This window comes from Lampetra planeri, chromosome 52 (genome assembly GCF_965212315.1).
Source record: "Lampetra planeri chromosome 52, kcLamPlan1.2.h2, whole genome shotgun sequence".
NCBI classification, from domain to species: Eukaryota; Metazoa; Chordata; class Hyperoartia; order Petromyzontiformes; family Petromyzontidae; genus Lampetra; species Lampetra planeri.
The window spans coordinates 7,790,387-7,802,951 of NC_136158.1; the positions used below are offsets into that span (position 1 = coordinate 7,790,387).

The 12,565-nt window shown below is 48.0% G+C and overlaps 1 protein-coding gene across 4 annotated transcripts in view; it reads right to left on the minus strand.

The window, feature by feature from the left end:
* Positions 1-12,565, minus strand: part of LOC144734721 (ATPase MORC2-like) — a 110,225-nt gene that overhangs the window by 78,683 nt on the left and 18,977 nt on the right. For all 4 annotated transcript variants that reach the window (XM_078617052.1, XM_078617051.1, XM_078617049.1 and 1 more), the window contains exons 3-7: positions 6,130-6,164; positions 4,523-4,588; positions 3,410-3,494; positions 1,207-1,315; positions 725-819 (exon numbers count right to left, since the gene is read on the minus strand). In XM_078617052.1, coding sequence (XP_078473178.1) covers positions 725-819; positions 1,207-1,315; positions 3,410-3,494; positions 4,523-4,588; positions 6,130-6,164 — 390 coding nt within the window. The remainder of the gene's footprint in view (positions 1-724; positions 820-1,206; positions 1,316-3,409; positions 3,495-4,522; positions 4,589-6,129; positions 6,165-12,565) is intronic.

Genomic DNA, 12,565 nt, shown 5'->3' on the forward strand with positions numbered 1-12,565 from the left:
TGCTTATTAACACAACTAAGATATTTCAATGCCTAAATATGGAGAATAATGAGCCAGGTGATTAAAAACAAATACTGTACGCTCTAATTTACTAACCAGAAACCGTGGTGCACATTGTCACGTGAGGAGTTGAGGGGTGATTAGGAGGGTGAGGGAGGGGTAGTAGGTAAGGTGGCGAGGGGTGGAAGGGTGACTGAGTGGTTGAGGGGAGGGGCACTACGAGTGGGTGGAGCTTCAACATGCAGCACCTCCCCCAAATCTTCCACACTCTCGTGGTGGTGGAACAGTACGGTAATATGAACGCGGATTATAAACAACGAGCGAAGCATGGCAGCAATGCAAATGGCCGGAAAGCGTATAAAATGCACTCGCGGTTAAACGACATAATGTGAATTTACTATAAGGTTGTTAACAACAAAATTCCCACCCAAAGAAAATCCTATTTTGAATAAAAACTAAATGAAAGAATATTTATCATAAAGAAACAAAGGAGACATACACCAAAAAAGGTGTTACTTTACAACGTACATAACGAATCACCGTAAATCAATTTAACATACATCCAGGTACCACCAGTATCCGATATCTGCACTAATTTCAAGTGGTTATCACATAACCCACCGATGTTGGCCACACAGAGAAATTGAAACCAGTAAAGACATGCCACAACAGGTGACATTGATCATTTGGGATTTCTGCTCACGGCCCATGGACTAAATGTCACCTGAAGATAATGTCCATCTCCGTTTGATATCTCTGCGCGTTTGAGAAGATGACCTCCATGTCGTTGTTCCTCCACGATGGGAGTGGAATTATGACCTGGCGGAACAACATCAACTACAGAGGCAACAATAACAACCGCAGCCGGCTTACCCTGACGCAGGCATTATTATCCTATTGAGACAGAGGGTCTCGGTGTCACTGGCTTAGCAGCCCAACACGGCCATTATGAACCCCACTCTGGGCCCCAACACGGACCAATACCTCTTTTCCACTGCAGAAGCCGTGCCGTGCCGCCAATGTCACATGCAATGCACGACACATTGTTATGCACGACCCATGGCCCTGCTTGGCCCCAATCTAGGATCAGATGTTTCTAGTTTCGGCACAGACTGGCTTTAGCAAACAGGCCCAGTGGAAAAATCAACTTGTGCACCCGTGCCGGCTCGGCTTGGTTCTCTTACATATCGTCATGGTCAGTCTCACCTCTTCAATCTTCTCCTCCTCGTGGAAGGCGCGGGACAGGAGGAGACAGCTCATGGTGGCCGCCTGCTTCGTGAGAATGATCATGTCCCTCCCGATCCGCATCGTTCCCCTAGGAGAGGCACCCACCCCGCCCCCCATGGTGGAGGGAGGGTGACAGACACGGGGCGTGGTGGAGGCGGAACGACGGGCGAGTAAGTTTGTTTGCTCACGACGCTAAATATTTGTCACCAAAGTGAGTTTGTTATTCGGTTAGCGATGACAGAGTGGACAAACATCATCAAGAGTGACGATGATGCCACATGATCACCACTACTGCTACCACCACTTTTGTAGTGGGTTGTTTGGAGACGGAGTCTTCTTAGGAGGCAACACGTATTTATTTAACAATAATGTGAACACACGGGGTCCCTGACACGAAGGGGTAATGGCCCTTTCTACCCGACGACCTGTGGAGGTATAGCCTCCGGGCTAACGTGCCCTAGTCACTGGGACCACCTAATCTTAGCCCTCCGGCTAACGGGACCTAGGGGGAGGCTGACTCGACCCAGCCAAGGTACTCAGGTCTCGGCCACTGGCCCACTCAGACCCGGCCCTGATAAGGACGTTGGGTCCCGGGATCTTCAGGTTCCTAGTCTTCAGCGAGCTCTTCGGTCTTCGGCTTGACGCCGACTGCCGGAGCTGCTGTGGGGTCCGTCCGGCTTTTATGGGGCTCCCAGGGTTACTCAGTACCTGGCCATGCCCACTCTCTGGATCCTTCTGGAGGGACCTAGATTTTTGCGTAATCCCCCAGCCCCCACTGGGGGCCTGGGGTGTCCACCTCCTGTTCCAAACCGCCCTCCAGTTTGCCTGACCCTCCAGTCCTACTTGGTACAGGCCGGACCCGCTATTGCCCCCTGTTGGGCCCTGACTGGAGATACATATTTCCAGTAGCGGTGACGGCGTATTACGCCTGACAATTACCCACCACACTTTCACCAGCACCAACATCACCACCACCAATTACCAACACTATCATCATCACCACTACCACCACCACCATCACCACAGCTACCACCACCATTATCATCACAATCTTAATCACGATTACCACAACACTTCGATCATTATATCATCACTACGATACCGCCATCATCTATCCAACAAAGGTCAGGCCCAGGTCATTTAGTAGCGTTCCCTCTTACTCTCTGCACGACAATCCAAAGGCCCAACATGTCAAGCGGCCAGTAACAAACAGCACTGTAGAAGGCATAGTTGGTAAGAGTGTAACACATTTCTTGCATTGAGTAAAGACTGTAAGGATATGGGAAAACAAGCAGAAGTGTTGTCACCTGCAGTATGGTGAGTGAATGAGTGGGCAAGTGGTTGAGTGAGTGGGTGGGTGCAAGGGTGGGTGTGTGAATGGGTGAGTGTTTGAATGATAGTTGTGACCTGCAGTGCGGTGAATGAGTGGGTGAGTGTATGATTGTGTGAGTGGGTATGTGTGTCGGTGAGCGGTAGTGTAGCGGTTCACTAGCTGTGCTATGAACCTGGCAACCCGTGTTCGATTCCTGCTCACGGCCAACAACAGTGACAATTATCTGAACCAGTCCTGGGCCTGCCCTAGGTCCACTCAGCCTCAAATGAAGACCTGGCCTGTAAACATCACCACTGGGGAGACAAAGATGGCCGAGGGTGGTGCTGGCCTTACACCCTATTGTGTGCCGTGCCGGCCTTCAAAGGTACTTGATAACAGCACTTGCTCCGACAGTCTGTTAAGGCTTCGTCTCGTGGGTGGGTGAGTTTGCCAAGGAGTGTGTTATGACTTGCAGTGTGGTGAGTGAGTGGGTAAGTGTGTTATTGGGTGAGTGGGTGTGGAATGGTCTTTGTGGGTGTTGTGAGTAAGTGGATGGGTGAGTGAGTGCATAAGCGTGAGTGAGGAGTGTGTTGTTGTGACCTGCAGTGTGGTGATAGTGGATGAGATTACACCGTCAGTGTCTGGTACAGACCAAGTAATTAACACTGGCTGAGGGGGAGTCAATGAGTGAAGTCCACAGGAGCAGTAGCTACGGCAGTAGCAGCAATAGCAGTTATTAGGAGGCAGCTGAGTGAGTGAACGGAGTGACTCGGTGAGTTAAATTCACGGGAGCAGTAACCAGTGGTAGTAGTAGCAATAGAAGAGTAACAGGGAGACGGCTGACCGCCGGCGAGCATCAACACAACTCACGACTTGAGTCCGTTCCCATAGCGCCCGATGTGGGCCGTGGTGCGCTTAGTGGATTTTCCAAACTTCATCACGTTTGCCAGATCGCCTGGAGCAACATCAGCATCATCATCAGCATCGTGGTCATCATCACCAGTGGCAGCACCCACCAACAGTTGGTCATGGAGGTTGTGCCATACTTCATCAAGCCAGTCAGCGCAGGTTACTGAATAGCGAGCCCCAGGACTTTTTCATTCGCTGACGCAACACTAAGTGGCTGCTCACGAGCGCAAGACTCAATGTCTTGCAATCGGTGTCTATTTGGCGGTGGCATTGTCCTTGTACCGTTCACCTTTTGGCATACTTGGTGATACGAAGCCATGAAGATGGCTGTCTCTGGTGTAAGCCAATCAGTTTCAAGGACAGTGCATACATTACCACAAGTATGTATGTTTAATGCAGACATGATACCTTGTAATATCTGTCTATTTGGTGTTTGAACATCTTAACATCTCCCGTATTTATGGCAGAAAGGGTAATGATTTCTCAATAAATGAAACTGAAAATGTTGATACTGGCAAACAGGTGGTCCCACATAATCACCCAGCGTTTGAACCAGAACTCACTCTGGCTGTTTATTTCGCCCCAGCTAAGGAAAGGATTCCCCCAGCCCCGCACTAACCCTGCACCACTGCCGATTCACTTGCTCTTCTGTCGTGTAGTTTGCTTCAGAATAGCAGATTTATTTTCGGGGAACAGGGAGTTGTCAACGGTTTAGGTCACAGTTCTTCAGCCAGCCAAGGGCCTCTGGGGTGCAGTTGTGCATGGCTTATCTACCGCCTCCGAATGAGTGGGAGGCACACACATTGATGAGGTGTGGTGTGTTTGTAAGGCTTCCCCATTCAAGAGTGGGGGCTGCTTTTTATCATCCACTTAATGGAGGTGATAAGCACAGCGACCTTGAGACGTGCCCAATTCTGTTGAGCGTGCACCACCACGGTGATGGTAACCTTCACGAGGTCCTCTCCATTAATGGTTCAGCACGACTGATACCATCACAATGGTAGACCGAACGCTGTTGTACATCAGCCTCCCGGTCGGAGCAGCAAGCGATCAAAGAATGGCCGGTTCACTTACTCGGGCTCATGCCATGGCCGTTGTCTAGGAAGCACAGGATGTACCCCCCACGGAAGTCCCCATCCACTGCAAGTTAAACGAGAGGGGTGGGGCGTTTGAGATTCAACTAAATAGTATATGCACACAGTGTTTACATACAACCAAAAAGACCAACTGTTTCGTCCACAATGATCAAACATTGGACAGCAGGTCACAACAACTCGCTCATTCACCCACCCACCCACGCACCCATTCACTCACTCATCCACCAACCCACCCACTTATTCACCCATCCACTTACCCACCCACTCAAACACTCCCTCACTCATCCACCAACCTACTCACTAAACACCCTGCAGATCACACTATTACTCTTTCTGCTTCTTCCTCCACACTGCTCCACGCTAGAAATCCTCCCATCACAGTCTCTTTCTGAAAAATGTCTAATAATCCTTGCTCATTTCAACTCTGTCTATTCCACACTCCCTTCTCAGAGGTGGGTGTCGAGGAGCCATACCCTGGCTCTTCCAGAAGGCAGGATAGCAGCGTGAATTGATAATCATCTGTTCCTTCTGTATGACAGGATAGTGTTGCCCTCTAGTACGTGTGGCTTTTCTCCAGGTGCTCCGGTTTCCACACACATGTATGATGATAAACACTCAGTAATTGGCAGAAAACATCTTAGTATATCGAGGACTCCAGAGCATTTGGTGGTGACTGGCTCAACACTACCTGTGGCTATGAATGACGGCCATTGCCAGAAACAACAATTACAGAAGCCTTTCCTGTAAGGCCACAGTGATGTTGACGAGCGTGTTGAGTTTGTTTTGTGGTAAATAGTGCTTGTGGTTATATTGCGGTTGTCGTAATGTGTTAATTTAACACGTAGGAAATTTAATGATTACCAATCTATTATATAATTATAATACCCTCCCCCTCTCCGCCTAAAATCCCTGCACCTGAATGAATTAAATGATGACGGTACCCTGCTGCTCTATTTAAGACCGGAAGCAAGAGGAGAGCCTCACCATCCTGGCAAATTGCCCTATGAAGCTGGATGTAATTACCAGGGAAACGTCGTATTCAAATTTTAAATGATGTTGATTCACTCTTCAATACACCGGTAGGGTAAAGTAGTGAATTATTTGTCCTTTGTAAACGTGACACATTTTTTACTGTTTGGCCATGTCGGGTGGTGGAGGGTTACGACACATTTATAAATAACGCGATCTAACCCAAAAACCATTATTATGAGTAATGTGGTAATGTTGGAGCCATAATGTGGTTACGTTTGGGTTTATGTGGTTATGCTTGCGATTATAATGCTTGTGCACTACTGCCAACAAATGAGCATCACCGGATAATTTATACGATCATTGACATTCTAAATAGGGGTGGCTAGGGAGAGCCACATGTATTCTATAATGGACATCAGCAATAACTTGGTTGTTAGATTATATAAAACATTTTCAACACATCTCGGGAGTCCGTCCTTTGACTTAAGTCACAATAACCAACTTTTAGAATTGTTCCGTTTTGTATATAACAAACCATGCAAGTAGAGGGTTAATAATAAAAACGAATTTCTGTGAAACCACAGCCACCGCTCCCCCACATACGCAACCCACCTGAAAATATGTTCATCCTCGATGCCTCCGCATCCCTGCAACACATTCCAAACACCACACCGCAGATCACACAGGACTGCAATTACACAACACAGCAGCACTCATTGCCCTCCACTACTGGCAGACTATTGCCCAGTTTGCAGGGCAGGTACTGGAATTATGGCAGAGGCACAGTTGCCACCTGGGGTGACGCAGATAGTAATCATCGCTCCCTATTGGCAGAGTAATGCCCCTTCTGCAGACCAGGTACTGGATTCACCTTTGTGCCGCACAGGGACAGCTGCCACTGGGGGTGCCGCTAGGCTAAACTGTAGTGATCGCTTCCTATTGGTAGACCAATGCCCCTTGTACAGGCCAGGTGCTGGAGTCACCTTGTGTTGCTGCATCACACAATACAATATGCATTTACATCGCGATGTCTAGACGTGAGACAGCATTCGTTCCTGAGCCTGGCCTGGAACAGGAGCAGGAAGCCCACAGCATGGATTAACCACGCACCTTAGATTTTGGGATAAATTAATAACTCATATATTTTCCCTTAAGCCCAAATTAATAATCTAAAAAGTAAAACATTTTTATGCTTAGAAATGTTTATTACAACTCACGTGCTTAAACCGAAAAAAAGTATGCTCCGGTTAATCCAAAATCTACGCGATTTCCTCTACAGTACTGTAATTGCATATCTTTACAACAGTGGGCAGAGTTTGATTGATGTTAATTGGCGTGGCTCTGCTGCTGTCCACTTAGTGGGGCCGAGTCTTCTGCGTGGGACCAGGAACGTGTTATGTATTAATCGGTCAATTGTTAGTTTTTGTTATAAATTGAAAGAATAATAATCAAAATCTTCAGTTGTGCTTCATCGATGAGTGGTTTATCAGATAATTTATTTTCTGAGTTTTAATTTATCAAACTGTTCATTAACTACATTTTCTTAACCTAAACAAAATTTATACTTATATAGTGACTGACTCATAGACACTAATAGTAGGAGGCATTCTGTTCATTAACACAGCCTTAACAGTTCACACTTTAGTAACTACGGTTCCCAGTCAGGACAGCTGGCAAACTGCCTAACTGGCGACGCCAAGATGGTGAAAACGAAGATGGTGAAGACGAAGATGGCGGACGAAGACTCCAGCAGCACGATGGGATCCCACTCCAAACGACATCCCCGAGGTCCCCTCCCCTAGGGCCCCTCTTATACTGTCGGTGTGACCTGACTCCGCCCCGGCCACGCCCCCCTTCTGGAACCTACTAGCAGGTTCTCGATGTGCCCCTTCCGTAACCTTTCCCCTACATCCCTCTCTGGTCTATCACGTGACCTGCTGTCAGTCAGGGCTGCTGTAGCTGTAGATCCCCTTCCCTGCCAGCAGCCAGTGCTATGCTGAGTGACCGATTCTATGTCACTACACTTATATTAGTGTTTTTTCGCAAATACATTTGTGGAAATAAATATTTTTGTATTATCTGCCATTTTGTATTATCCACGGCCATCCTCCCCATCATTAGCGCGGAAAATCAAGAGACTACTGTAATTTGTTTGCGAGACTGCGCTTGTAAGTGGTGCATAGACACGAATAACCAAAGCTCAACCATGTTCCAATACGGGTAGCCCCATGCACACTGCACAACAAATTCAAACGTATGCAATATGTGACGTTTTAGGCAATGAGCCCAAAGTGTGAGATATCAGATAGCCCAGCCAGGCAGTGGTGGCTGTGCTGCACGTGGCTGCCTGTGATCCAGCACTGTGGAGGCAGCGGCGAGGGTTGGTGGCTCACCGCACAAATTTATAAACAAGCGTTTAGAGTATTTGGCTGCAATAAATTTACACATAAGCCAATTCGTTGAGCTATCATTTGTGGCCAGTCACTTCTGAAAAAGAGATAATAAGTGGATTCTACCTGTTCCGTCTGTATGGGAATAGTATTTAACCCTCACATGCGTGGGTTTTATCCAGGTGCTCCAGTTTCCTCCCACGTAAACCCTCATCAAACGGCATCACACCACACTGAACACCGCATCACACACCATACCGCAACACAATGAACACTGTTCGCCATGTCACATCACAACGCACACCATATAGCCACCGTATTGAAAAGCACTCACCACATCACACTGCGCCAAACACCGCTCATTGCATCACACTGCAGTGTAGATACATGGCACACATCATGCACACCACACATAGCCACCCACATCATAAACCCCATACACACCACACTCACCATACACCCTTATTTCTTTAGAAATGCTTTGTGTTTAGTTTGTTGTCCTTCCCCCGCACCTCCGATTTGCACGGTTGGCTACGTATGGTATGAAAGTTTAACATACAGTGAGGGAAAAAAGTATTTGATCCCCTGCTGATTTTGTACGTTTGCCCACTGACAAAGAAATGATCAGTCTATAATTTTAATGGTAGGTTTATTTGAACAGTGACAGACAGAATAACAACAAAAAAATCCAGAAAAACGCATATCAAAAATGTTATAAATTGATTTGCATTTTAATGGGGGAAATAAGTATTTTACCCCTCTGCAAAACATGACTTAGTACTTGGTGGCAAAACCCTTGTTGGCAATCACAGAGGTCAGACGTTTCTTGTAGTTGGCCACCAGGTTTGCACACATCTCGGGAGTGATTTTGTCCCACTCCTCTTTGCAGATCTTCTCCAAGTCATTAAGGTTTCGAGGCTGACGTTTGGCAACTCGAACCTTCAGCTCCCTCCACAGATTTTCTATGGGATTAAGGTCTGGAGACTGGCTAGGCACACTCCAGGACCTTAATGTGCTTTTCCTTGAGCCACTCCTTTTGTTGCCTTGGCCGTGTGTTTTGGGTCATTGTCATGCTGGAATACCTATCCACGACCCATTTTCAATGCCCTGGCTGAGGGAAGGAGGTTCTCACTCAAGATTTGACGGTACATGGCCCCGTCAATCGTCCCTTTGATGCGGTGAAGTTGTCCTGTCCCCTTAGCAGAAAAACACCCCAAAGCATAATGTTTCCACCTCCATGTTTGACGGTGGGGATAGTGTTCTTGGGGTCATATTCAGCATTCCTCCTCCTCTAAATACAGCGAGTTGAGTTGATGCCAAAGAGCTCCATTTTGGTCTCACCTGACCAAAACACTTTCATCCAGTTGTCCTCTGAATCATTCAGATGTTCATTGGCAAACTTCAGACGGGCATGTATATGTGCTTTCTTGAGCTGGGGGACCTAGCGGGCGCTGCAGGATTTCAGTCCTTCACGGCGTAGTGTGTTACCAACTGTTTTCTTGGTGACTATGGTCCCAGCTGCCTTGAGATCATTGACAAGATCCTCCCGTGTAGTTCTGGGCTGATTCCTCACCGTTCTCATGATCATTGCAACTCCACGAGGTGAAGCCTTGCATGGAGCCCCAGGCCGAGGGAGATTGACAGTTCTTTTGTGTTTCTTCCATTTGCGAATAATCGCACCAACTGTTGTCACCTTCTCACCAAGCTGCTTGGTGATGGTCTTGGAGCCCATTCCAGCCTTGTGTAGGTCTACAATCTTGTCCCTGACATCCTTGGAGAGCTCTTTGGTCTTGGCCATGGTGGAGAGTTTGGAATCTGATTGATTGATTGCTTCTGTGAACAGGTGTCTTTTATACAGGTAACAAGCTGAGATTATGAGCACTCCCTTTAAGAGTGTGCTCCTAATCTCAGCTCGTTAAGTGTATAAAAGACACCTGGGAGCCAGAAATCTTTCTGATTGAGAGGGGGTGAAATACGTATTTCCCTCATTAAAATGCAAATCAATTTATAACATTTTTTACATGCGTTTTTCTGGATTATGTTGTTGTTATTCTGTCTCTCACTGTTCAAATAAACTTACCATTAAAATTATAGACTGATCATTTATTTGTAAGTGGGCAAACGTACAAAATTAGCAGGGGATCAAATACTTTTTTTCCCTCACTGTACATATATAGGGTAGTCATCGACTTACGAACATCATTAGTTCCTGAGACCCATTCGTAAGTCGGAACACAAAAATGTACTGTATTTAAATGCCCATACCGTCAATGTTTTGAAATGTGCTGCGGTTCAACAAAAAAGGGAAGCCTTGATACAACTCAAAATAAGAAATATTAAACATTTGTATGCAACACCGTAAAAAAATACTGTATAGTAAAACACATAAAATTAAGTCACATAAATAGAAAAAAAAATTCTGTTTAATTTTAACTTACCTTCAGTCCTGATTCTAGTTTTATTATCGGAAGGGGGACATTGAGTCACCACAAATGCACACACGCATAGGAGCACTCGCATGCACATACACACGCAGGCACACACACAGAGGCATGCACAGATGCGGGCACGCGGAGATGCATGCACGCACAGGCACACACCATAGATAATTATCCCCTTATAGCCTTAAACAGGCTGTTAGGGCAAGTGCTGTTAGTGAGCAGAACAGCGCCTATGAAGGCCAGCATGGCGATGTTTACACACTGCACCAGGTACTGAATCGAGTCGATCTAGGGGAAGCCCAGGACCCATTCTGATCATCACGAATGTTGATTGTGAGCGGGAATCGAACTTGGGTCGCTAGGTTGGTTAGCACACCATGCTAACCATTGGACTACCTGGCACCCACCCCCCCCCAACAACAAAAACAAACTCCATTCGCCACTATGCGGCGGTGACATAACCACGCCACTTTTGCCAGGCTATGTGCACGTTAAGACCACATAAAGTGGCGAAAGCCCGCTGGCAGGTCACGGGACAGACCCAGGTGCTGAAATGACTGGCCGATGCACCACCTGTGCCGCCTACTGTGCCAACTTCTGTGTTTTAGCCGCCCGGCACTCCGCACGTTGCTGTGAGAGTCACTCCTCTGCCCTCAATGTTGCTGGAGGGCGACTGCCTCCAACTGCCCAGTAGTGTCCTTCACGAGCCTCCTCCACAGAGGCCGATCTTGACATGGATGGAACCAGTCATCAGCAAATCCACTCAGCTCCACATCCTATTGTATCACACGAGTCCATCTCTTCACTAGCCCGCGCCATGCCCGTTTAGCCCTCTCTATTCGGGCGAACAAAAGCTGAGCATGTGGGTCTGATCAGCGGTCCCCAACCTTTTTGGCACCAGGGACCGGTTTCGTGGAAGACAATTTTTTCACGGACCAGGGGGGGGGGGTCATCATTGGGTCGTTCCCCATTTTCAAAGAAGCTCTCCAGCGACGTTTATTTTTTACTCATTTTGGCTAGGGTTAGCTTGTGGGCTTACCAAAACTGTGACTGAGGCAAGTGCGCAGTGCGGGAAAGAGGCGCGGACGGAAGTGGTAAATAAAATAATGGGCGGGCCACGCACAGACTCACCGCTCACCTCCTGCTGTGCAGCCCGGGCCATGGACCGATACCGATCCACGGCGCGGGGGTTGGGGACCCCTGGGTTAGATGATCCAGCCAACGCAGCCTTGCCTGGCGGAGCTCACCGATGGGACTTTGTCCCGATCTTTCAAGGATTTGTGAGCTCCTCACACCAGCCTGGTTAAACCCAGGATGTGTCGTTGGCAGGCCAGCCTAAATGCTTTTAACCGGTGAAGATCTTAGGGAGGTCCACATTTCGCAAGCATAGAAAATGGAAGGCATGACCTTCTTCTTAGCGTTGTTCCCGCTGTGGCGCAGGGTCCGCTTTTCGGCATTGTCTTCTCCATTTGGCTCGGTCCAGGGCATCTTCAGGGGATGCGTTGACCGTCTTCATGTCTTCCTTTATTCAGTCCATCCATCGCTTCTTCGGACGCCCGCGTGGACGGCGGCCCTCTGGCTCAATACGCAAGGCAGTCTTGGCCACTGATGACTCTTCACTTCGCATCACATGGCCGTACCACCGAAGCCTTGCCTCAAGCATCTTGTCCGCAATGGGGGCCACACCAAGTCGCTTCCGAACGTCTTCGTTCCTGACACGATCCCATCGAGTGAGCCCGAGGCTCCATCTGAGCATCCTCATCTCCATGGTGTGGAGAGCTTGTTCGTGTACAGTTGTGGCTGGCCAGCACTCGGATCCATAGAGTGCCACCGGTCGGACGATGGTCTTGTATATTTTTCCCTTCAGCCTATCCGGCATTTTCCGATCACAGAGGACTCCGGTGACTTGCCTCCACTTCATCCATGCCGCATTGACTCGTGACCTCACATCAGTCGTGATGCTACCATCTGAGCTGATGGTGGAGCCCAGGTACTTAAAGTCTGTCACTTTCTTCAGATCTTCTCCGTCAATGCTGATGGTGCCGTCGGTTTGGGGGCCACACTCCATATACTCCGTCTTTTTGATGTTGAACCTCATCCCGTTTTCGTCCAAACGTTCCTTCCACAGGCGCGTTTGTCTTTCCACTTCTCCTCTCTCTTCATCTGAGAGGAGGACGTCATCCGCGTAGAGAATTGACCATGGCAGGGGCGTGTGCA